This window comes from Ursus americanus, chromosome 28 (assembly GCF_024610735.1).
Source record: "Ursus americanus isolate L20-20 chromosome 28, mUrsAme1.1.p, whole genome shotgun sequence".
NCBI lineage: Eukaryota > Metazoa > Chordata > Mammalia > Carnivora > Ursidae > Ursus > Ursus americanus.
In genome coordinates, this window is record NC_142154.1 from 23149744 (window position 1) to 23174441 (window position 24698).

Genomic DNA, 24698 nt, shown 5'->3' on the forward strand with positions numbered 1-24698 from the left:
TGATACAGATCATAAAGAACGTGAGACTCTGGGTCTCTGACAGTGAAAGAGGGGAGAGAGCACTTCTGGCCGAGACCTCAGGAAAGGCATCCAGGAGAGGTGACATTGGCAGATACAGGTCAGTGATGATGGAGTGCTGCAAGCCCAGAAGACACAATGTGGCCATTGGGGGATTGGCCAGACCAAATTGCTTGTCTGCTTTTAAAAAAATTACTAAGAGAAAGGGTGCCAGGGTGGTTCAGTCAGTTGAATGTCCTGCTCTTGGTTTCAGCCCAAGTTGTGATCTCAAGAGTCTTGAGATTGAGCCCCATGTCAGGCTTTGCTTTCAGCAGGGAGTCTGCTTGAAGATTCTCTCCCTCTATTCCTCCCCCTACTTGTACACATGCATGAATGCACACACACTCTCTCTCTCTGAAATGAATAAATAAATAAATCTCTAAAAAAGTTACTAAGAGAAGCTTAGTTCTACTTGTAGACAATAAATTCAAGACAATAGGGGACAATTATGATACAGAAGCATACTATTCTTTAAATGCAGCTGTTTCTTAAAATAAGATTTTATATTAAACTCTTCCACTTTAGTTGTGATTTCATATAAATATTTTGATGTTTATTTAAGAATGGCTTAAGTAGCCTCTTTACATGAAAATTCCTTCCTAATTTGGAAGCTGTTTCAGTTCAGTATCCTCTGAGACTGAGATTAGTGAGTAACAGGTCTCTTAGGAAATGCTCTCTGAGTGTGCGACTATGAAGGAAGCAGGACTGGGAAGAGGGAATGTGTGAAGTGTGATGAAATTGTAAAAGGCTTTGGCTGGTCCCACAGCGAGCTTTGGAGCTGGGTTAGCTCTTTAAAGCTGCTTAGACCTTGGTACATCCACATCAACCAAGATGTGGGTTGAAACCAGGGAGAAAATGTGAGCCTGAGAAGGTAGTCTCTTTAGCTGAGGGCATTTCCAAAGAGGTACTTAGCAGAGAGTTGCTGGAACCAACACTGCCAAGAGCTGGGAAGTAAGTGCTGCTATCCTAAGAGGACCTGGAGTATCTTGTCTGCACATCACATTATCTATGACAGCAGCTCAAATTGCTTTACCTTTTTTTTTTTTAACCTGGTGTCCTATCCTTAGAAAGTAGAATTCTAGAATGAAAAGGACTTTATTAACTATTTACTTGGACTTTGTTTCAACTAGAAAAAGGATTCCAAAGAGGAGGTAACACTTGTGGGTTCACAGTTACTCTGTGGCTCAGCCAAGATCAAAATTCTAATTTTGGAACACTCTAGTTTCCACCGTACATCATGCTGTTTTTCAATGATCAGGATCCAAAAACAAATGGAAATGGACATACGAATCCAAAAGGTCCAATGGATCCAATAGACATGCCAAACGTGTCAAATTAAGTTAGAGTATCTTTTAGTATGGTTTTAATAGCACAACTTACCCATTACCCCCAAAACATTGCATATGTTGCATGACAGGGCTTTGTTTTGGTTCAGCAAATATGTATTTAGAGTATAATATGTGCCAGGGTTTGTACCTCTGGAGAGGGTGGCCCTGTGGACACTTGGGGCAGGTGCTGGGATCTTCCCCCAGCTTCTGCTTCCCATTGTCCCTGTGAGTCATGCCCTACACAGCTCCTTCCCCAACTCTGTTGGCTTCTCATTTGCCCATTTTAGATTTGTTCTATATTAGTACCTGAATCTATCAACATGGACTTTCTAGGATGCTGCTCCTACAAACTTCCCTTAGGCTCACCATGATATTGTGACTTTTAATAAATATAAATATATTTGATCTTTGTTTCCATTCCTACACAGAGCTCCTAAAAGCCTTGGAATTTCCTGGGATGAGAGCGATAAAGTTGTCTTGATGTTCAAGAAGACCCTTTAAACCACTTCTGAGTTTATGGTAATGAGGTGGCTTTTCTAAAGCACCTAAGAATGGGGACTAGTTGCCAGTGAAGCCAACTATATGACTAGAAGGTTGGAACTTTTAGTTCCCCTACCCTCCCCAACCCACCCACCACCTTGACCTGTGAGGAGGTCAGATGGGATTGAGATTGAGCTCAATCACTAAAGGTCAATGATGTAATCAATTGTGCCTATGTAAGGAAGCTTCCATAAAAACACAAAAGGAGTGGTTCAGAGAGATGCTGAATTGGTGAACCTATGGAGGTGCTGGGAGTGTGATGTGCCTGGAGAGGGCATGCAAGCTCTGCATCCCTTTCCCCATACCTTACCCTACACAACTCCTCCTTCTGGCTCTTCTTGAATTATATGCTTTTATAACAAACTGGTAACCTAGTGAGTAAATTAGTTTTCTGAATTGTGTGAGCTGCTCTAGCAAAGTAATTGAACCCAAGGAGGGGTTTTGGGAACCTCTGATTTATAGCCAGTAAGCCAGAAGCACAGGCAATAGCCTGGGCTTGTTATTGGCATCTGAAGTGAAGGGCAGTCTTACAGGGCTTAAATCTGAGCCCTTAATCTCTAGATAGATAATCTCCCAGTAGATAGTGTCAGAATTGAGTTTGAATTGTAGGACACTCAGCTGGTGTCTGAGAATTGCTTGGTGGTGAGTAAAAACCCACACATAGAATTTGTGTCAGAATCCTACTCACACACCAATATTCCCATGGAGCATGAGAGGCCACGACTATGACCCCACTTAGTCCCTGGGACCTCAATAGTCAGTTCCAAAGCAGGGGCTTTTTGAGAAAATCTAACCAGGGGGATGGCATTCCCACTTAAAACTGATAGACAAAACAATACTTAGTTTTCTAAGCCAGAAATGAGGCAGGACTTTGTAGTGAAGACTTTGATTAATGTCTTCCAAAACTCTGGTAAATTGTCTTTATAACTTACGGAGATTATTCTTTGGCATTTGAATTTTTGTTAGTGTTCCTGTTGTATTGGTGATTAGATCTTTTCCTTCTGCCATTATGCTTTATAAGAAAGCTACACAGTTTGTTTTCCTTATAGTCAACTTATTGTTTCCTCTTATTAGCTCTGAGAGCCTTTTAATTAATTCATTTGGATTTTTTAGGCATATAAACACAGAATTTGGAAGTAATGATAATTTGGTTTCAAATTCCAATATTGATTCTTTTCTAAAATTCACATCTTATTGCATTAACCAGAAATTCCAGAAAATATTAAATAATAATGGGTTATAACAAGCAACTTTCTTTATCTCTGATTTTAACTAGAATGCCTTTAGTGTTTCACTATTAACATTTATTCTTGGATCCATCAAACATTTACTGAACACATTCTAAGAGCTAAGTTCTATGCTAGTGCTGGGGATACAAGGTGAAGAGGACACAAGATCTAGGCTCCAAAAACTTAAAACTGATTGGTGGTTTGAACTAGGCATTCTGTATAAAGTCAAATAATTAGTCCTGCCATTTTGTCACTAGAAGCAGTGGTAACCCTAGAAACCCAGCTTTCTTAATTATTTTACATTGGTGATTAGGATTTGGGTAACATACACTACCCATTGCTTTTTCTTTTTTTAAGTTATTATTTAAATTCTATTTAATTAACACACCATGTAATATTGGTTTCAGAAGTAGAATTTAGTGATTCATCACTTACATATAACACCCAGTGCTCATCACAACAAGTGCCCTCCTTAATACCCATCACCCATTTAGCCTACCCCCTGCTCACCTCCCCTCCAGCAACTCTCAGTTTGTGCTCTCTAGCTTTGAGTCTCTTATTATGGTTTGCTTCCCTCTCTTTTTTTCCCTTTCCCGTGTTCAACTGTTTTGTTTCTTAAATTCCACATATGAGTGAAATTATATGCTATTTGTCTATCTTGGACTGACTCATTTCACTTAGCAAAACACACTCTAGCTCCATCCACATCATTGCAAATGGCAAGATTTCATTCTTTTTGATGGCTGAAATATTCCATTGTGTATATTCCATGTTGAATATATATATACCACATCTTATTTGTCCATTAATCAGTCGATAGACATTTGGACTCTTTCCATAAGTTGGCTATTGTTGATAATATTGTTTTAAACATCAGGGTGCATATGCCCCTTCATATTAGTATTGTTGTATCCTTTGGGTAAATACCTACTAATGCAATTGCTGGGTCCTAGGGTAGTTCTATTTTTAACTTTTTGAGGAACTTCCATGGTGGTTTTTTTCCAGAGTGGCTTCACCAGCTTACATTCCCACCAACAGTGCAAGAGGGTTCCCTTTTCTCTACATTGTCACCAACATCTGTTGTTTCCTATGTTGTTAATTTTAGCCAGTCTGACTAGCTGACTAGTGTGAGGCGGTATCTCATTATTTTGATAAAACCACTCCATAGTGTTTTTTTTTCCAGAGTGGCTTCACCAGCTTACATTCCCACCAACAGTGCAAGAGGGTTCCCTTTTCTCTGCATTGTCACCAACATCTGTTGCTTCCTGTGTTGTTAATTTTAGCCATTCTGACTAGTGTGAGGCGGTATCTCATTGTTTTGATTTGTATTTCCCTGATGATGAATGATGTTGAGCATCTTTTCATGTTTCTGTTAGCCATGTGTATGTCTTTGGAAAAATGTCTGTTCTGCCCATTTCTTAACTAGATTATTTATATTTCGGGTGTTGAGTTTGATAAGTTCTTTATAGATTTTGGATATGTCATTTGCAAGTATCTTCTCCCATTCTATAAGTTGACTTTTGGTTTTGTTAATTGTTTTCTTCACTGTGCAGAAGCTTTTTATATTGATGAAATCCCAATAGTTCATTTTTGCTTTTGATTCCCTTACCTCCAGAGACATGTCTAATAAGATGTTGCTATGTCTGAGGTCAAAGAGGTTGCTGTCTGTGTTCTCTTCTAGGATTTTGATGGTTTCCTGTCTCAAATTTAGGTCTTTTGGGGTGCCTGGGTGGCTCAGTCATTTGGGCGTCTGCCTTCAGCTTGGGTCATGATCCCAGGGTTCTGGGATCAAGCCCCGCATTGGGCTCCCTGCTCAGTGGGAAGTCTACTTCTCCCGTCTTTCCTCCTGGCTTCTGCTCTCTCTCACTCACTCTCTCTCAAATAAATAAACCCTTTAAAACAAAATTCAGGTATTTCATCCATTTTGAGTTTATCTTTGTGTATGGTGTAAAAAAGTGATCCAGTTTCGTTCTTCTGCACGTGGCTGTCTGGTTTTCCTGGCACTATTTCTTGAAGAGACTCTTTTCCATTCTTTCCTGCTTTGTCAAAGATTAATTGACCACAGAGTTGTGGGGCCATTTCTGAGTTTTCTATTCTGTTGCATTGATCAATCTGTCTGTTTTCTTGCCAGTAGCATATGTCTTGATGACTATAGTTTTGTAATACAGCTTGAAGTCCAGAATTGTGATGCTTCCAGCTTTGGTTTTCCTTTTCAAGATTGCTTTAGCTATTTGGGGTCTTTTGTGGTTCTATGCAAATTTTAGGATTGTTTGTTCTAGCTCTCTGAAAAATGCTGGTGGTATTTTGATAAGGATTGCATTGAATGTGTAGATTGTATTGGGTAGCATAGACATTTTTTTTTAAAGATTTTATTTATTTATGCGACAGAGAGACAGCCAGCGAGAGAGAGAACACAGCAGGGGAGTGGGAGAGGAAGAAGCAGGCTCCCAGTGGAGGAGCCTGATGTGGGACTTGATCCTGGAACGCCGGGATCACACCCTGAGCCGAAGGCAGACGCTTAACGACTGCGCTACCCAGGCACCCAGGGTAGCATAGACATTTTAATAATACTTGTTCTTCCACTCCATGAGCATGGAATGTTTTTCCATTTCTTTATGTCTTCTTTAATTTCTTTCATAAGTGTTCTATAGTTTTCATAAGTTTCTATAGTTTCTATAGTTTGAGGGGACAGATCCTTTACCTCTTTGCTTAGGTTTATTCCTAGGTAGCTTTTGATTTTTGGTGTAATTGTAAATGGGATCGATTCCTTGATTTCTTTTTCTGCTGCTTTATTATTAGTGTTTAGAAATGCCACAGATTTCTGTACATTGATGTTATATCAATGTACAGAATCTTACAATAATGTACAATGATGTTATATCAATGCCACTTTGCTGAATTCATGTATTAGTTCTAGCAATTTTTTGATGGAGTGTTTTGGTTTTTCTACATAGAGTATAATGTCATCTGCAAGTAATGAGTTTTTGACTTTTTCCTTGCCAATTTGGATGTCTTTTATTTGTTTTCTGTTTGGAGAGGCTAGGTCTTCCAGTACTATGTTGAATAACAATGGGGAGAGTGGACGTCCCTGTCTTGTTTCTGACTATAGAGAAAAAGCTCTTAGTTTTTCCCCATCGAGGATGATATTAGCTGTGTGTGTTTGGTATATGGCCTTTATGATGTTGAGGTATGTTCCTTCTATCCCTACTTTCTTGAGGGTTTTTATCAAGAATGGATGCTGTATTTTTCAAATGCTTTTTCTGCAACTATTGAAAGGATCATATGGTTCTTGTCCTTTCTTTTGTTAATGTGATGTATCATGTCGATTGATTTGCAAACATTGAAGCACCCCTACAGCCCAGAAAAATCCCACTTGACCATGGTGAATCATTCTTTTAATGTACTGTTGCATCCAATCATTAGCTAGCATTTTGGTGAGAATTTTTGCATCCAGGTTCATCAGGGATATCGGCCTGTAATTCTCCTTTTTAGTGGGGTTTTTGTCTGGTTTTGGAATCAAGGTGATGTTGGCCTCACAGAATGACTTTGGAAGTTTTCCTTCCATCTCCATTTTTTTTTTAGAATATTTTTAAAAGAATAGGTAATTACTCTTCTTTAAATATTTGTTAGACTTCCCCTGGGAAGTCATCTGGCCCTGAACTTTTGTTTCTTGGGAGATTTTTGATTACTGATTCAATTTCTTTTTTGGTTATGGGTCTGTTGAAACTTTCAATTTCTTCCTGTTACAGTCAGTAGTTTGTATGTTTCTAGGAATTCGTCCATTTCTTTCAGATTGTTTAATTTGTTGGCATATAATTTTTCATAATATTTTCTTATAATTATATTTCTGTGATGTTTGTTAATTTCTTTCCTACTTCATTCATGATTTTATTTATTTGGGTCCTTTCTCTTTTCTTTTTCATAAGTCTGGCTAGTGATTTATTAATTTTGCTAATTCCTTCAAAGAACCAGCTTCTAGTTACGTTGATCTGTTCTATAGGGGTTTTTTGTTTGTGTATTTGTTTCTATATCATTGATTTCTGCTCTAATCTTTATTATGTCCTAGCCTGCTAACTTTACAATTTATTTGTTTTCCTTTTCTATCTCTTTTAGGTGTAAGTTTAGATTATATAGTTGACACTTTTCTTGCTTCTTGAGGTAGGCCTGTATTGCAGTATACTTCCCTCTTAGGACTGCATTTGCTGCATCCCAAAGGTTTTCAACTGTCATGTTATCATTTTCATTTGCTTCCATGTTTTTTTTAAATTCTTCTTTAATTTCCTGGTTTATTATTTTTTAAAATATTTTATTTATTTATTTATTTGAGAATGGGAGTGACAGAGAGAGAGAGCACTAGCAGAGGGAGGGACAGAGGGAGAGGGAGAAGCAGACTCCCCAATGAGCAGTGAGCCTGAAGTGGGACCTTATCCCAGGACCCCAGAATCATGACCTGAGCTGAAGGCAGACGTTTAACTGACTGAGCCACCCAGGCGCCCCTAATTTCCTGGTTTAACCATTTATTCTTTAGTAGGATATTGTTTAACCTCCATGTATTTGTGATCTTTTCAAATTTTTTCTTGTCGTGGACTTCAAGTTTCACAGCAGCGTGGTCAGAAAAGATGCATGGCAGGAGCTCAATCTTTTTGTACTTCCTGAGGGCTGATTTGTGACCCAGTATGTGATCTTTTCAGGAGAATGTTCCATGTGCACTTGAAAAGAATGTGCATTCTGCCGCTTTAGGATGAAATGTTCTGAATATATCTGTTAAGTCCGTCTGGTTCAGCGTGTCATTCAAAGCCATTGTTTCCTTGTTGATTTTCTGCTTAGATGATCTGTCCATTGCTGTGAGTGAGGTGTTAAAGTCCCCTACTATTATTGCATTATTATCAATGAGTTTCCTTATGTTTGTTATTAATTGATGTATATATTTGGGTGTTCCCAAGTTAGGGGCATAAATATTTACAATTGTAGAACATCTTGTTGGACAGACCCTTTTATTATGATATAGCACACTTCTTCATCTCTTATTAGAGTCTTTGGTTTAAAATCTAGTTTGTCTGTACAAGGATGGCTCCTCTGGCTTTCTTTTGATGTCTACTAACGTGATAGATGGTTCTCTATCCCCTCACTCTCAGCTGGAGATGTCTTTAGGTCTAAACTGAGTCTCTTGTGAGCAGCATATTGATGATGGGTCTTGTTTTGTTTTGTTTTTATCCATTCTGATGCCCTGTCTTTTGATTGGAGCATTTAGTCCATTGACATTCAGAGTAATTATTGATAGATATTAATTTAATGCCATTTTATTCCCTGTAATGTCACTGTTTGTGGAGAGTTTCTCTGTTTCTTTCTAATCATTGTTGCTTTTGGTCTTTCTTTCTCACTCAAAGGGTCCCCTTTAATATTTCTTGCAGGGCCGGTTTAATGGTCATGAACTCCTTTAGTTTTGTTTGTCATGGAACCTCTTTATCTCTCCTTCTATTCTGATGACATCCTTGCTGGATAAAGTATTCTTGGCTGCATATTTTTTCCCATTTAGCATGTTGAATATATCATGCCATTTCTTTCCCTGCCAGGATTCTGTATAGAGATCTGCTGCAAACCTGCTTTTTCTTCCCTTATAGGTTAGGGACTTATCTTCCCTTGCTGCTTTCAGGATTCTTTCCTTATCTCTCTATTTTGTTAGAGACATGTTAGTAACATGTTGCAAATGTTACTAGAATATGTGTTGTTGGCCAGCTTTTTTTGGTTTTGAAGGGAGTTCTCTTGCCTCCTGGATTTGGATGTCTGTTTCATTCCCTAGATTAGGGATGTTTTCAGCTATAATTTGCTCAAATTACTTTCTGCCCCCTTTTCCCTGTGATCTTTTTCTGGGACTCCTGTTATATGAGTATTGTTATGCTTTATGGAGTTGCTAAATTCCCTAAATCTACGTCTGTGATCCAATACTCTTCTTTCCCTCTTCTGTTTGATTCATTAGCTTCCATAATTTTATCTCCTATATCACTTATTCATTCCTCTGCTTCTTCTATGCTCGTGGTCATTACCTGCAGTTAGTTTTGTATCTCAGTCATAGCACTTTTTATTTTGGCTTGACTAGTTTTTAGTTCCTTCATCTCTGCAGTCAGGGACTCTCTACTGTCTTCTATGCTTTTCTCAAGCCCAGCTAGTATTTTTATGATTGTTGTTTTAATTCTAGTTCAGGTGTATTACCTATATCTGTTTTGATTAGATTCCTGGCCATGACCTTTTCATGTTCTTTCTTTTGGGGTGAATTCCTCTGTCTTGGCAATTTGTCTAGGTCAGTTTTATGTGTGTGTGTGTGTGTTAGAAAAGCCTGTTATATTTTCTGTTTCTAAGAGTAATGGCTATATTAAGAAGAGAATCTATACTAATCAGGGCCTGGTGCTTCAGGAAGTGTTTCAGAGTGTGCACTCTGCTCTTATATGTTGGCTGCTCTTTCCCTCGGGTCAGTCCTCTGCAGATTCTCCTTACCTGCAGTGGTGAGTGTTTGGATCTTGTCTAGCATGTGGTGTTTTAACTAGGTATGCTTTGATCTGCTTTTTAAAATAAGGCCAAATCTATTTCCACTGGAACTGAAGATTTGCTGCATTCTATGATCAAGTAGAGTTGGTGCATGTTAGTGGTTTGTGCTGGTCTTCTGGGGGTGGGGCCTGCTGCACTGTGTCTCAGGCAGATTTGCTCTAGTAAAGTGGGTGCAGCGGGGAAGGTCTTGGTTAAATGGCTCCAGCCCCCACTAGGGGTACTGTGTTGTTCACTGAAGTCTGTCGGTGCTGATGGGCAAGGGAAAATGGCCTCACCCCACTCTCTTGTCCCCAGAGTGGGGAGTTTGTGATTGCCACTGTTTAGAAAACCCTCACAGAAGAGTGAATAACCCTGTATCATGTCCCAGATTTCTGTCAGATCCCTGCCTTCACCATGTCTGTGTCCAAGCTGTTTGCCCACCCAGCAGTTCATTGTTCCTCTATTTTAACTCAGGCACGCGGGGCTGGGTTTCAAAACCCCAAATTTTAGGAACCAAGTGTAGTGTGGACCTGCACTGATCCTCTGGGGAAGGGTATCACCATGCTGTCACTGGTGTCAGTTTGTCCCAGAAAAGCAATTGCACATTGTGCAGGGGCTTGGAGTTCATGTTGAAACACAGCAAAAAGCCAGCACCAAGGTTTGCTGCCGTTGGCAGGTATCTCTCTTCCTATGCTAAGGAATGGAGCAACATATTGACACCTGCCAGCTCTTTTGTCCCCTGAGAAGCAGTGCCACCTTCTCCCAAATGCACTCCAAGAAGGGGGACTATCTCTCCCATTGCAACCCAGGGGATCCTCAGACCATGCTGTCTGTTCCCAGGCCCCTGTCCCTCTTCCCAACAGAAGCCCTATGCCCATCAGGCTTTACCGGGGATGGTGCAGACTTTTAGAACTTCAGACTTTAAGTTTCATTGCTTGTAAAAACTCACCATTATCAGTTGCTATAGTTTTCCCAGTCAATGATTTTGAGGATTTTTCTGGTGTAATCCTGTTTTTTCTCTTTCTCTCCACGCCCCCCCCCCCCCCCCCCCCCCGCCGATATGAAGGCTTCCTCCCCTCTGTAGCAGCTGAGATTCTTTTCTCCCCTGAATCATATCTCCGCACCTCTTAGTTTCCACTATATGGCCTCTTTTCTCCCTCTAGTTCTGCAGTTTGTTCTCTCAGTCTTCAGATCAATTTTTTGTGTGTTCCGAATGATTTGATATTTATGTAGCTGTGCTTGAGGGACAAGGCAAGCATAGGGTCCCCCTACTGCACTGCCATTTTAACTCAAATCCTACTCAGTGTTTTTTAAAGATAATCATCAAGTTCATCTCTGTACCATGTTCATTTTGAGATCACACTTACTTGCTTGTGATAGACTAGTATTGTAGGCTTCTATGAATATTTGTCATCCTACAGAGTAGTTGACAGTGCCCTTTATGATGTTTATTTCTCTGAAATGGCTTTGGTATGCATATTCCTAAAGCCAATTCCTCGATCATACCATTTTCCAAGAGGACGTATCTAGGGAGGAGAGAAGCCTTTGGAAAGAGGGTCAGTGAATGCAAGAAAATCTGGAAGTTGGAGCATGCTGAACTATGATACTCAGGGAAGTATGCATATAGTTTTTCTTGTACTTTGTGCTAACAAGCATTACATTAACCCAGGAGAGCAGTGCTGTGTATCTTCCCAAGTAAGTTCTTTTTGTACATGTTGTTCCAAAAAGAGATAAAGCAGCCTTAGGCATGCAGGGAGAGAGTTGAGACAGCATCACCTCCGGTTCTGGTCACCGCTGGCTGCTGAAGCCCCTTCCAATCCTCCTTCTTTCTCCCTGCTCTAACAGGGCCCAGATATTCCTGAGAATCCACTCATGCAACTCAGGTAGTTGGAGGGAACCTTCCAGTTCTAGCCAGAAGCTCTAGTCAGGATATTCCCCTCAATTTGCCAGCAACTGCAACCTGTGCTCCTTGAGGTGAAAGAACCCAGAACTCTGTTTCTGGGTAGAGAGCAATGCCCTCTCCTCTGGACTGTGGGACCTGGCTCTGGCCATGTATCACAAAGAACAAAACCAGCCTTAGGACAAAACTGACCCCAGAGCGCTTAGGGAGAAGGGGGTAAAGGCCCAGGTCTGAGATGCTGAGTTCAATGGGCCCAAAGCCCACCCTGTCTCTGGCTTTGTAGAAGTGAGTCCTGCCTTCCCTTTCTAACCAGATGAGGTACATCTTCTGTCTTGTTCAAAGACCCCCCCACACACTGGATAACCAGCCATTCTTCCTGGTGTGCTGTGCCTAGGAAGTGCTTCTCCTGAGATCCTCCACCCTCAGTACCTTGCTCTTCTTGGAGACAAGCAGCCACAAGACCCCTAAGCAGGGAGCACATGCTGCTCACTTCACATCCCAAGGCTGAGCAGAGCCACTGACTCACAGCTGTTGACAATGTGCAAACAGAGGGTGGAGCAGTTAAGATGGTGAAGGAGTAGGAGGACTTTAAGTTTTTCTTGTACCTGGAATACAACTAGATAGTTATCAAATCATTCTGTACACCTGAGAAATCAGAGATCTGAAAAAACAAATGCTGCAAGTCTAGAAGTAGAAAAGCAACCACTGTTTGGAAGGTAGGAGGTGGGGAGACTTGACTCCAGTGTGATATTGCTGAGGATATGGCGAAGGGGAGGGAACCTGCTTAAGGAGGTTATTGCAAAGTATTATAATCAGCGGAGGGCAAAATCAGAACTTTTAAAGTCTGGTACAGTGTGGGGAAGACGGGTGTGCCTGGCTTAAGGCATTCAGGTGGTGAAGAGGGTGGAATCCCAGGTGTAACAGCATGGTCTTAGGATCCCAGGGTCACAAGAAGAACGGGTCGAGCCTGAGTGCAGCAGAATTCCCAGGCATAGGAGCAGGGAAGCTGGCTGAGATCAGGGAGTCTAGGTGCTGGCTTTCTGCTCTGGTTTGCCATAAACTGCAAACCTCTGCATGATTGACTGCTCTCCTGGGAGGGGTCCAGCAAAAGACAGAAATGTAGGAAGACCCTCCACCCACTCCCGGGAGGAACAACATGGGTCCACACTGCAGGAGTCCATAAAATTTGGAGTTTTGAATCTGAGATAAAACACTGAGGTAAAATACTTGGCTCACTGAAGAGTGGGGACTTGAATTCTCAGCTCTGTGAGGGGGGCACAGCCATATTCATCCTGCCCATAAGCTCTGAGAGCCTTCAGGGAGCAAAACAGCGCCACCTAGTGGAGTCTGGAGCCACTTACACAGAACCCTGCTCCTGCAAAAGAGGTGCATTTGCACTAGGGCAAGTCCACCTGAGAACCGGCACAACAGGCCCCGCCCCTATAAGACCAATAAAAACAACTCACTCACACCACGTTCACTGATCATAGAGGGCTGCAAAGCTTCAGCTCTTGGGGAAAACAGTATATACCATTCTTTGTATTTTTATTCTTTAGTCTTTTAGTATTATTTTTTCAGTTATTTTCTTATTTTTTCAATTTTTAAACTTTTTTAGTATTTATTTTAAACTTTGTAATTTTAATTTTTTTCCTTTCCTTTTATTTTATCTTCACGAAAAAAATATATTTTCTTTCTTATTTTGGGATCTAGTGTCTCTTAACAAGCAGAACAAAGCACTCCCAGGATCTAGTTTTTTGTTTTTTTCCCCTGTTGTTGTTATTGTTATTGTTGTCTTTGTTGTTTTTCCCCTTCCTTCTTTCTACTTTCTTTTCTGGACAAAATGACAAGATGGAGAGATTCACCCCAAAAGAAAGAACAGGAGGTCGTACTCACTGACAGGGAATTAAATTACTGAGATGCAGTCCCAAGTGGAGGCCATAGAAACGAGGATGAATGAGGCAGAAGCACAAATCAGTGATACAGAAGATAAAATGATGGAAAATAAGGAAGCAGAAAAGGAGAGGGAAAGAAAACTGCTAGATCACGAAGATTAAGGGAATTCAGTAATTCCATAAAGCAAAATTAAATCCAGATAATAGAGGTTCCAGATAATGAGGAGTGGGAGAGAGGGGCAGAAGGTTTATTTGAACAAATTATAGCTGAGAACTTCTCTAATCTGGGGAAGAAAACAGGCATTCAAGTCCAGGAAGCACAGAGAACCCCCTTCAAAATCAATAAAAATAAGTCAACACCTCAACCTGTAATAGTGAAGATTGCAAATTTCAAAGATAAAGAGAAAATCCTGAAAGCAGCTCAGGACAGGAGGTCTTTAACTTACAAGTGTAGAAATGTAAGGATGGCAGCAGACCTTCCAGAGACTTGGAAGGCCAAAAAGGACTGGCATGATATATTCAACATGCTAAATGGGAAAAAATATGCAGCCAAGAATACTTTATCCAGCAAGGATGTCATCAGAATAGAAGGAGAGATAAGAGGTTCCATGACAAACAAAACTAAAGGAGTTCATGACCATTAAACCGGCCCTGCAAGAAATATTAAAGGGGACCCTTTGAGTGAGAAAGAAAGACCAAAAGCAACAATGATTAGAAAGAAACAGAGAAACTCTCCACAAACAGTGACATTACAGGGAATAAAATGGCATTAAATTAATATCTATCAATAATTACTCTGAATGTCAATGGACTAAATGCTCCAATCAAAAGACAGGGCATCAGAATGGATAAAAACAAAACAAAACAAGACCCATCATCAATATGCTGCTCACAAGAGACTCAGTTTAGACCTAAAGACATCTCCAGCTGAGAGTGAGGGGATAGAGAACCATCTATCACGTTAGTAGACATCAAAAGAAAGCCAGAGGAGCCATCCTTGTACAGACAAACTAGATTTTAAACCAAAGACTCTAATAAGAGATGAAGAAGTGTGCTATATCATAATAAAAGGGTCTGTCCAACAAGATGTTCTAACAATTGTAAATATTTATGCCCCTAACTTGGGAACACCCAAATATATACATCAATTAATAACAAACATAAGGAAACTCATTGGTAATAATGCAATAATAGTAGGGGACTTTAACACCTCACTCACAGCAATGGACAGATCATCTAAGCAGAAAATCAACAAGGAAACAATGGCTTTGAATGACACGCTGAACCAGACGGACTTAACAGATATATTCAGAACATTTCATCCTAAAGCGGCAGAATACACATTCTTTTCAAGTGCACATGGAACATTCTCCTGAAAAGATCACATACTGGGTCACAAATCAGCCCTCAGGAAGTACAAAAAGATTGAGCTCCTGCCATGCATCTTTTCTGACCACGCTGCTGTGAAACTTGAAGTCCACGACAAGAAAAAATTTGAAAAGATCACAAATACATGGAGGTTAAACAATATCCTACTAAAGAATGAATGGTTAAACCAGGAAATTGAAGAATTACAAAAATACAGGGAAGCAAATGAAAATGATAACATGACAGCCCAAAACCTTTGAGATACAGCAAAGGCAGTCATAAGAGGGAAGTATACGGCAATACAGGTCTACCCTAAGAAGCAAGAAAAGTCTCAAATATCCCATCTAAGCTTACACTTAAAGGAGCTGGAAAAAGAAGAGCAAACAAAGCCTAAGTCCAGCAGGAGTAGAGAAATAAAGATTAGAGCAGAAATCAATAATACAGAAACAACAAACAAACAAACGGTAGAACAGATCAACAAAACTAGGAGGTGGTTCTTCAAAAGAATTAATAAGATTTCTAAGCCCCTAACCAGACTAATGAAAAAGAAAAGAGAAAGGACTCAAGTAAATAAAATCATGAATGAAAGAGGAGAGATCACAACAAATACCACAGAAATGCAAACAATTAATTGTAGACAGTATTATGAAAAATTATATGCCAACAAATTAGGCAATCTTGAAATAGTTAAATTCCTAGAAACATATGAACTACCAAAACTGTAACAGGAAGAAATTAGAAGTTTGAACAGACCCATAACTAGCAAAGAAATTGAATCAGTAATCAAAAATCTCCCAACAAACAAAAGTCCAGGGCTGATGGCTTCCCAGGGGAATTCTACCAAACATTTAAAGAAGAATTAATACCCATTCTTCTGAAAATGTTCCAAAAAATAGAAATGGAAGGAAAATTTCCAAACTCATTCTATGAGGCCAGCATCACGTTGATCCCAAACCAGACAGAGACCCCACTAAATATGAGAATTACAGGCCAATATCCCTGATGAACATGGATGCAAAAATTCTCACCAAGATACTAGCTCACAGGATCCAACAGTACATTAAAAGGATTATTCACCAGTACAAAGTGGGATTTATTCCTGGGCTGCGGGGGTGGTTCAACATCCACAAATCAATCAATGTGTTACATCACATTAATAAAAGAAAGGACAAGAACCATATGATCCTATCAATAGATGCAGAAAAAGCATTTGACAGAATACAGCATCCTTTCTTGATAAAAACCCTCCACCATGTAGGGATAGAGGAAACATACCTCAACATCATAAAATCCATATACAAAAGACACAAAGCTAATACAAGGAAAAACTGAGAGCTTTTTTGTTACAGTCAAGAACAAGACAGGGATGTCTACTCTCACCATTGTTATTAAACATTGTACTGGAAGACCTAGCCTCAACAATCACCCAACAAAAAGAAATAAAATTGGCAAAGAAGTTGAACTTTCACTCTTCACTGATGACATGATGATATGCAATGTAGAAAACCCAAAAGACTCCATCAAAAAATTGCTAGATTTGATACAAAGACTCAGCAAAGTTTCAGGATATAAAATCAATGCACGGAAGTCAGTTGCATTTCAATACACTAACAATGAAGCATCAGAAAGAGAAATCAAGGAATCGATCCCATTTATAATTGGACCAAAAACCATAGGATACCTAGGAATAAACCCAACCAAAGAGGTGACGGATCTGTACTCTGAAAACTATAGAACACTTATGAAAGAAATTGAAGAGGACACAAAGAAATGGAAGAACATTCCATGCTCATGGATTGGGAGAACAAATACTGTTAAAATATCCATGCTACCCAAAGGAATCTATACATCTAATGCAATCTCTATCAAAATACCACCAGCATTTTTCAGAGAACTAGAACAAACAATCCTAAAATTTGCATGGAACCATAAAAGACCCCAAATAGACAATGTAATGTTGAAATAGAAAAACAACGTTGGAGGCATCACAATTCTGGACTTCAAGCTGTATTACAAAGCTATAGTCATCAAGACAGTATGGTACTGGCAGAAAAACAGACACATATATCAATGGAACAGAATAGAGAGCTCAGAAATGGATTCTCAACTGTATGGTCAACTAATCTTTGACAAAGCAGGCAAGAATAGCCAATTGAACAAAGACAGTCTCTTCAACAAATGGTGTTGGAAAAACTGGACAGTCACATTCAGAAGAATGAAACTGGACCACCTTTTTTACACCACGCACAAAAATAAACTCAAAGTGGATGAAAGACCTGAACATGAGACAGGAATCCATCAAAATCCTAGAGGAAAACATAGGCAGCAACTTCTTCGACCTCAGCCACAGCAACTTCTTGCTACACATGTCTCCAAAGGCAAGGGAAATAAAAGCAAAAATGAAGTATTGGGGTTTCATCAGGATTAAAGGCTTTTGCACAGCAAAGGAAACAGTCAACAAAACCAAAAGTCAACCTATGGAATGGGAAAAGATATTCACAAATGACATATCAGATAATGGGCCAGTATCCAAAATCTATAAAGAATTTATCAAACTCAACACCCAAAAAAACAAAAAAATCCAGTCAGTGGACAGAAGACATGCACAGACATCTCTCCAAAGAAAACATACCAACGGCCAACAGACACATGAAAAATGCTCAACATCACTTCTCATCAGGGAAATCCAAATCAAAACCACAATGAGATATCATCTCACACCAGTCAGAATGGCTAAAATTAACAACTCAGATGTTGGTGAGGATGTGGAGAAAGGGGAACCCTTTTACACTGTTGGTGGGAATGCAAACTGGTGCAGCCACTCTGGAAAACAGTATGGAGGTTCCTCAAAAAGTTAAAAATAAAACTACCCTAGAACCCAACAATTGCACTGCTGGGTATTTATCCAAAAGGTACAAAAATAGTGATTTGATGGGGTGCATGCATCCCAATGTCCACAATATCCAAAATATGGACAGAGACCAGATGTCCATTGACAGATGAATGGATAAAGAAGATGTGGTGTATACACACACACACACACACACACACACAATGGAATATTACTCAGCCATCAAAACGAATAAAATCTTGCCATTTGCAATTACATGAATGGAACTAGAGGGTAGTATGCTAGGTAAAATAAGTTAGAGAAAGACAAATACCATATGATTTCACTCATATGTGGAATTTAAGAAACAAAACAGATGAACATAGGGGAAGGGAAGGAAAAATAAGATTAAAACGAGGGAAACAAACCATAAGAGACTCTTAACTATAGGAAACAAACTGAGGGTTGCTGAAGGGGTGGTGGGTTTGGGGATGGGGTAGTTGGGTGATGGGCATTAAGGAAGGCACTTGGTGTAATGAGCATTGGGTGTTATGCAACTGATGAATCACTAAATTCTACCCCTGAATCTAATAATACACTATGTTAACTAAGTTGAATTTAAATAAATTTTTTTAAGTGCAAAGAAAGTTCTCTTCAGAGGAAATGCTATATAATTAATTGCCTTGGATATTTCAGAATTTTTCCCTCCTTTTCCCTCTGTTTAGAGGAACAGAAATGACTCATAAGACAAATGTCTAAAGATACACACTTAAAAAGCCTAGCCTCTTGGCAGGAAGGGTCTTGTGGGGCTGGTCGCCTGGTGTATAGAGCTGTGCTTTAACCTAGTGTCATAGCGTTACAGTATGCAGCTTTCGTGGGACCCAGCTGTATCCTTCATGGTGTTTAAGAGGACTTGTCATGAAGAAGTTCCCCGTGGTACTCAGAACATGCTGTTAGGTCACATATTAATAACTTCACACAATGGTGGCAACAGGACACATTCTCCTTGCAAAGTGAAGGTTGTTTATTGCTTGTTATGATTTTGATAGGCAAGACCCTACATAGGGACTGTAATACCTACAAGGCGATCTTTACAGAATGCCTGTATAGATTTCAACATTGGGATGAACTCCATGCATGCATTCTCTCTTTCCCTTTTCTGGGTGAAGCAGAGCCAAGCTCTCCCAGGCTGGTGGAGGCAGGGTGGGGAAACAGGAGACAAGGACAGAGAAGTTGCATGCTTGCCCTGTCATCTCCCCTCACTGTTGTCCACAACCATCTGAGATTCACTGAGCTCATACACACGTTTCACATGGGGGAAAGCCAAGGTAGTGCCTGTTGAAGAAAATTAATCATATTGCATTTTCTTATAAAATGAGATGAAAAAATAAATCTAAACACACTTTTCAAGTGTTACTGTTCTTTAAACTTTTATATACGTTAAAGCTCTTATTTTTCTTTTCAATATATTCTACTTAGAACTTTTAAAAAATAAACTTTCTTTTTTGGTACCTTTCATTTCCTGTGTTAGCCTTGGAAACATAAAATACATCTCACTAGAACTCTTCTGTGCAAATAATAAACATAAATAATATTAACATCTAAGTTACAAAAAAAAAAAAAAAGAGGCCATTTCTAGGTTTTCACTGCTACTGCCATCCACCGCAGTCTCTGGAAGATGTTCCTAGAAGTAGTCAGTGGTCTGCCCGCTTAAGCCACATAGATCCTGGTCTGGCTGAGGTGGACTGGGCAAGAACTCGCTGTCCTGCTTGTCCATCTGTAAACTACTTCGAGAGAACTGTAAGACACTTCCCAGCCCACTGACCAATGAGAGGGAGGAAATCCAGTTGAGGGAGCTGAAGTTGGGCAGGTTGAAAATGGACGACAGGGGGGTTGCTCTGCTGGTACTGGTGGGTTTCATCTTGGAGTCCCCAGGACACCTTTCCAGGATAGCCTCCCTTGACATGGAGGACCCTGGGGCCTGACTGCTCAGTCCCTCCAGTAGAATATCCTCCCTTAAAGGCACATTCATGTCCACCACGTTGGGCTCCCCACTAGCCTCTGGGGAGCAGGCTGGTCGCTGTATGTGCCAAGATGCCTGTGAGGTGCAGTCCTGGGAGAAGGGTCCAGAAGTACTGATGCTTTTCTGTTCTGATGACTGAGTTCTGGGTTCTCCTGGGAGATGTCCCTGAGCAAAGGTCTCTTTGGGAGCAATGAGTTTCTTGGGGGACCTCTTGGCCAGCTGGCGCCCCAGTTGAAGTTGGGTGGGGAAGAGACTCCCCTGCACGGCTTTGAAAAACAATCTGGAAAGAGCATAGAAGAAACAGTCATCTGTGGGTGGTGCCTTTGAGTCTTCTGAGACTTTCACACTACAAAAACACAGGTGCAAGAACTCTCTCAGAGCTTCTTTAGGACTTGAGGGACACTGTCCCTGATACCCACCTGGGAAGTAGTGCAGCGACAGGTGCTATGAGACAAGTCAAGTAAAACACGGGGTCGCCCAGTAATGTCTGCATAGTCCAATAAGGGTTGGATGGAGGATAACATGTTGCACAAGAAGCATTGTAAATCAAAGCCACAGTGAAAAACAAAAGGATACTGAAGCCGCAAGCTATCCAGTTGAGCCAGGTCTAAGGGGGAAAGAGAAAGACAGGGCATTTATTTCAGTGAAATGTACTGGTCATCCATCAGTGGGTAGCTGTTCTAAGGGCTTAGTGAAAACACGGGTCTGTGGTATAGGCAGCTGGGAGGGCTTGATGAAGCTGCTGGCATCTGTAGACCAGCCTGGACACAGTCAGGGAGATGAAGTCAGGAATAGGAAGGAAAGAGAGAGGGAAAGGGGGTTGTGGGGTGGAGGAGGAGAGCAGAACAGGCAGGAGGGAGCAAAGATCTGCCCAGGTGAAGATCACCAGTCAGGATGCAGCAGTTCCCACATCAGGGCCTCCAATACATGTGGCGGGCCCATGTATTTGTTTCCCTTCTCCACAGTGAAGCTGGCTTTGCAGTCACCTGTCTGCTCAGAAATCTTCTAGATGTCATGGAATCTGCATGGGAGTGTGGGGCCCACAGCATCAGTACCCCGAGGGATCATGCCCACAGCTCTTACCCAGGTCTTGGTTTCAATACCCAGGTGCAGAAGGAAGGTGAACAGCGCGATGGCCGTGATGGGGGTTCCCCAGGTAAACACATCTGTGTCTGAGTCATAGTAGGCCTGAAAGACAGTAGTGTCCTGTGTCTGTGGGTTGCTGGATGAAGCTGCTGAGAAAGACTGTGCCAGGTGCCAACTTACCAGGTAAGGAATGAAAAAGCAAACTAGGCTCTGGAAGGCAGCATCAGCCATATTGAACCAGAACGTGCGTGGCCGGTACTCCTGCGACAAAACAAAAACAAAAACAAAAACAAAAACAAAAACAAAAACAAAAACAAGCACAGAAATTATAGGGAAGTAAGCATCTCTTCGAATGATGTCTTCCAATAGCTACAGGGCCATCAATGCACAAGATAAGCATCCCAGGGCAACTTGCTAATTCAGGACTTTGGCGAGTTGAGGTCCCAGAGGGCTGGGGAAAAAACACTACAGGAACATCTGCAGAGGCATCATCGCTGGGTCAATCATTCAGAGCATCTGTCCATAAGACCAGCTACTCTAGCTCTAGGTCAACAGAAGACAGATAAAACCACTTCCTAAATCCTATGAGGGAGCATTTTTTTTTTTTTAAAGATGTATTTATTTGAAAGAGAGAGAGAGAGAGAGCGAGCAGGGGGAGGGGCAGAGCAAGAGAATCTCAAGCAGACTCCCCACTGAGGTTGGAGCCCAACGTGGGGCTTGTCTCACCACCCTGAGATCATGACCTAAGCCAAAATCACGAGTTTGACGCTTAACTGACTGGGCCACCCAGGTGCCCCTGAAGGAGTATTTTCTGACAGTAGGCATAACACCTCAAGTTGTAGACATCCTGCTCCAATTTGAGTTCTTCCACTCCTACTTTGTCAGAGTGTTGCTGCCCTTTGTTGGTGGGTCCCCTAGAATGTTTCTTAAAAGTGAACCTTTTAAAATTAGATCATGGAAGTGTTTAATGTTAAAATAAAAAAGCTGTACACTGAGGGCAAAAATGACCTTGATATGGACTGATCAAGGCTTCATTTACTGGGTAACCAAATTTGTATTTGGCTCAGAGCTCCTAAGCAGCTGGGGCTGGTACTGGCCTGCAGGAAATGTAGATCGGACTGAATGAGCATTTACTGAGCATTTAAGAAAGTGCTGGCTAGGCTCCTCCTTCAGTCCCCTAGCTCCACAGGACAAACTCCTTATGTCTGGTTCCCTTGGCCAGTCCCAGACCCTGGCCAAGGACAGGAGGCCAAGCTGAGTACAGGCATTCCTCCAGTGACAGGTAACAAGCAGAGGCCATCCTCATCTGCATGACCCTGAGTTACTCCCACCCCACAGCCCCACTCCTGCTGCCTACCTCTGAGGGAACCCAGTGTCAATGAAGGTGACCAGGGGAAGTCAACTCAAAAGTAAACTCATTCTAAATCAGAGACTGTTGTAAGAGATAGGGAGCTCCATTCCCTTTGCACACATACAATAATTACAACTAGCAAAGAGAAGCACTTAGAGGGCCAACTTTAAATGCTGGTAGGAATAGCTGGTAATTAGCATGTCAATCTATGTGGTGTGTTGATGTAAACATGTATTTATATCTGTTTGTATTCACTTATTCTCTCAATGGTTTCCCCATGGGTTTATCTCCTGCTTAATTCCCATTCAAAATAAATCACATTTTCAGGGGATTGTTTTAGAAAAATCCCTGCTCAGGAGGCAGCAATCCATGTGACCCTGACTGATTCCAAGTGGACTTTCCTTGGGCTCCTGGAGACTATTGGTGTGGAGACTTTTCATGTCATTATACCTTTTCTATTAATCTCCCTCTTTTTTTATTGAGGTAAATTGATACACAAAAACTGCACACATTTAATGTATTCATCTTGATGGGTTTGGACATATGCATATACCAGGATACCATCACTCCAAACAATAAGCTCACTCTACTTAATACACAGCACAATCAAGTACACAGAATTCATTTTTTACCTCCCACTGGGCATTTTCCAAAATTTTAACAATTTTTCCCAGGGTGTCCATTTACAGGGAAGTATAGAGACTTGCACTTTCTGTTAAGGTGAATGTGGATGGTGGGAGAGCCAAGAAATGGGAGGTGGGGGCAGGAGGGGAGCCTCACCTCCATGTTCTGGCCACTCTTGTAGAGCTGTGGTTCAGTCAGCAGCACGTCAGCTGGCACGTCCTTGTCCAGCACCCCAGTCACGAGCTGGGGAAGTGATGAGAAGAGCAGATTAAAGAAGATCAGATACCACTGGTCAATCATGGCAGACGCAGAGAAGCCACAGTAAAACTGGAACCAAAACAGGAGGCCCACGAACATCTGAAATCAAGAAAAGAAGAACGGGGACAGACAATTCTTAGCTGTCCTTGCTGATTCACACCCGAGGGATCTAAGGGTTTTGTAGAATTTGACCATACAGATCGAATTTATAGGCAGAAATTTCCTCCAAAGGCAGCCCAATCTTGTTGCCCTCTCTCTCCCTCCTCATTTCCTTGAGCATGAAGGACTGGCAATGGGAGATGAGAATTCCCAAGGACTGCCCATGGACAGATGATGCTGGTACCAGCCAGCAAGAAGTGCAGATTGGATGGAACAGCATTTATTGAGCACTTACGAAAGTGCTGGCTAGGCTCTTCCTGACAGTCCCTTAACTTCACAGGACAAACTCTTTCTTTGTTCCCACAGGCAGCTGAGGAGATGAGGTCCGGTTAAGTACAGGAATTCCCCATAAAGGTTCAGCAGGGTCTAGGGTTGCTCACACATCTTCTTCCCTAGTAGCTGTCCTCTGTGATCCTAAACCAAACCTACCTGGTCTACATCCCAGATCCTGCCTCTCTCTTTAGATACGTACTCTTTCTGATGAGGAACAGTGGGCAATTCTTGACTCCCATGGCAGGGAGGACACACACAAGCATGGCAACAAAGTTGATGATGATACCAACATTGCTGCCTTGACCAAGCCCAGATATCCACCAGGCACTCTGCTGACAGGTGAGGTATAGGTATTATCACTGGTTCTTATAGCTACCCCTGCTTTGCTGAACAGGAAAGTGAGGATCAGGGAGGTTGAATAGTCTCTTCAAGCCCATGCTCAGTAGGAGGGGTTGGGTGGATCTCTTCCCCCTATTACTTGATCACTGAACATCAGTGGCTTGAGTGCATTTACATGGGGGCATGGCAATTTAGCAATGGCAAAGCATTTGCACCTATTAGCTGTATAATTTGGCACAGATCATTTAACCCCTTTCTGCCTCAGTGTCCTTGTCCATGACATGGGTACCCCCCAATGGTACTTAGCTATGGATTGTTGTGAGGATTAACGAACTTGTGCATTTAAAGTACTCACGAGGTCTCCTTGTACACAATAGCTACTTATGATCTATTGTTGTTTCAATTAGCAGTACAGCTATTTCCTCTGAGGCTCAAGCCAGGCCAGTGTGCTTACGCCACTCAGAGAGAAGGAAACTCAGGTCCAAGATGTTAAATGACTTGACTACGGTGATTGTATAAGTAATAAAGCCGTCCTGTTCAAACCACTTGGGGGTCTTGGCATTCTCTGCAGGGGACCACAGGTAATGGCCTGGGTTTTGGTTCTAGAGCTGCCACTATCTATCTTTCTGACCTTGACTCAGTCACTTACCTTCTCTGAGCTTTGGTTTCTGGACCTGAAAATGGCTTGGTCTGAAGATCAGGAAAAAAATGACACATATCCTCCAAATCTTGTTTCAATCTATGACTTAATGCAACTTTTCCCTTCCAAACTGCAAACTGACAAACTTGGGTTTTTCATTGACTTTCTTCCCTTCTCACTCCCACGGCTGACTTTCTCTCACCCACCCCCACAGGCTCAGCCTAATGAGTCATGAGTGAACAACAGGAGTCAAGAGAAAGAGGAGGAAAAGTACTTAGA

General features: G+C 41.3%; 1 protein-coding gene across 3 annotated transcripts in view; it reads right to left on the bottom strand.

Annotated features, from left to right (window-relative positions):
* Nucleotides 1–18677: 18677 nt before the first annotated feature.
* The window catches only part of ATP10A (ATPase phospholipid transporting 10A (putative)), a 187809-nt gene continuing 181788 nt past the window's right edge, over nucleotides 18678–24698 (bottom strand). For 2 of the 3 annotated variants that reach the window (XM_087856734.1, XM_045795327.2), the window contains 5 exons: nucleotides 22907–23107; nucleotides 20956–21036; nucleotides 20773–20877; nucleotides 20109–20296; nucleotides 18678–19969 (listed from right to left, as the gene is read on the bottom strand). In XM_087856734.1, coding sequence (XP_087712860.1) covers nucleotides 19351–19969; nucleotides 20109–20296; nucleotides 20773–20877; nucleotides 20956–21036; nucleotides 22907–23107 — 1194 coding nt within the window. In that variant the 3' untranslated portion in view covers nucleotides 18678–19350. The remainder of the gene's footprint in view (nucleotides 19970–20108; nucleotides 20297–20772; nucleotides 20878–20955; nucleotides 21037–22906; nucleotides 23108–24698) is intronic. The other variant, XM_045795328.2, reaches the window with a different exon arrangement.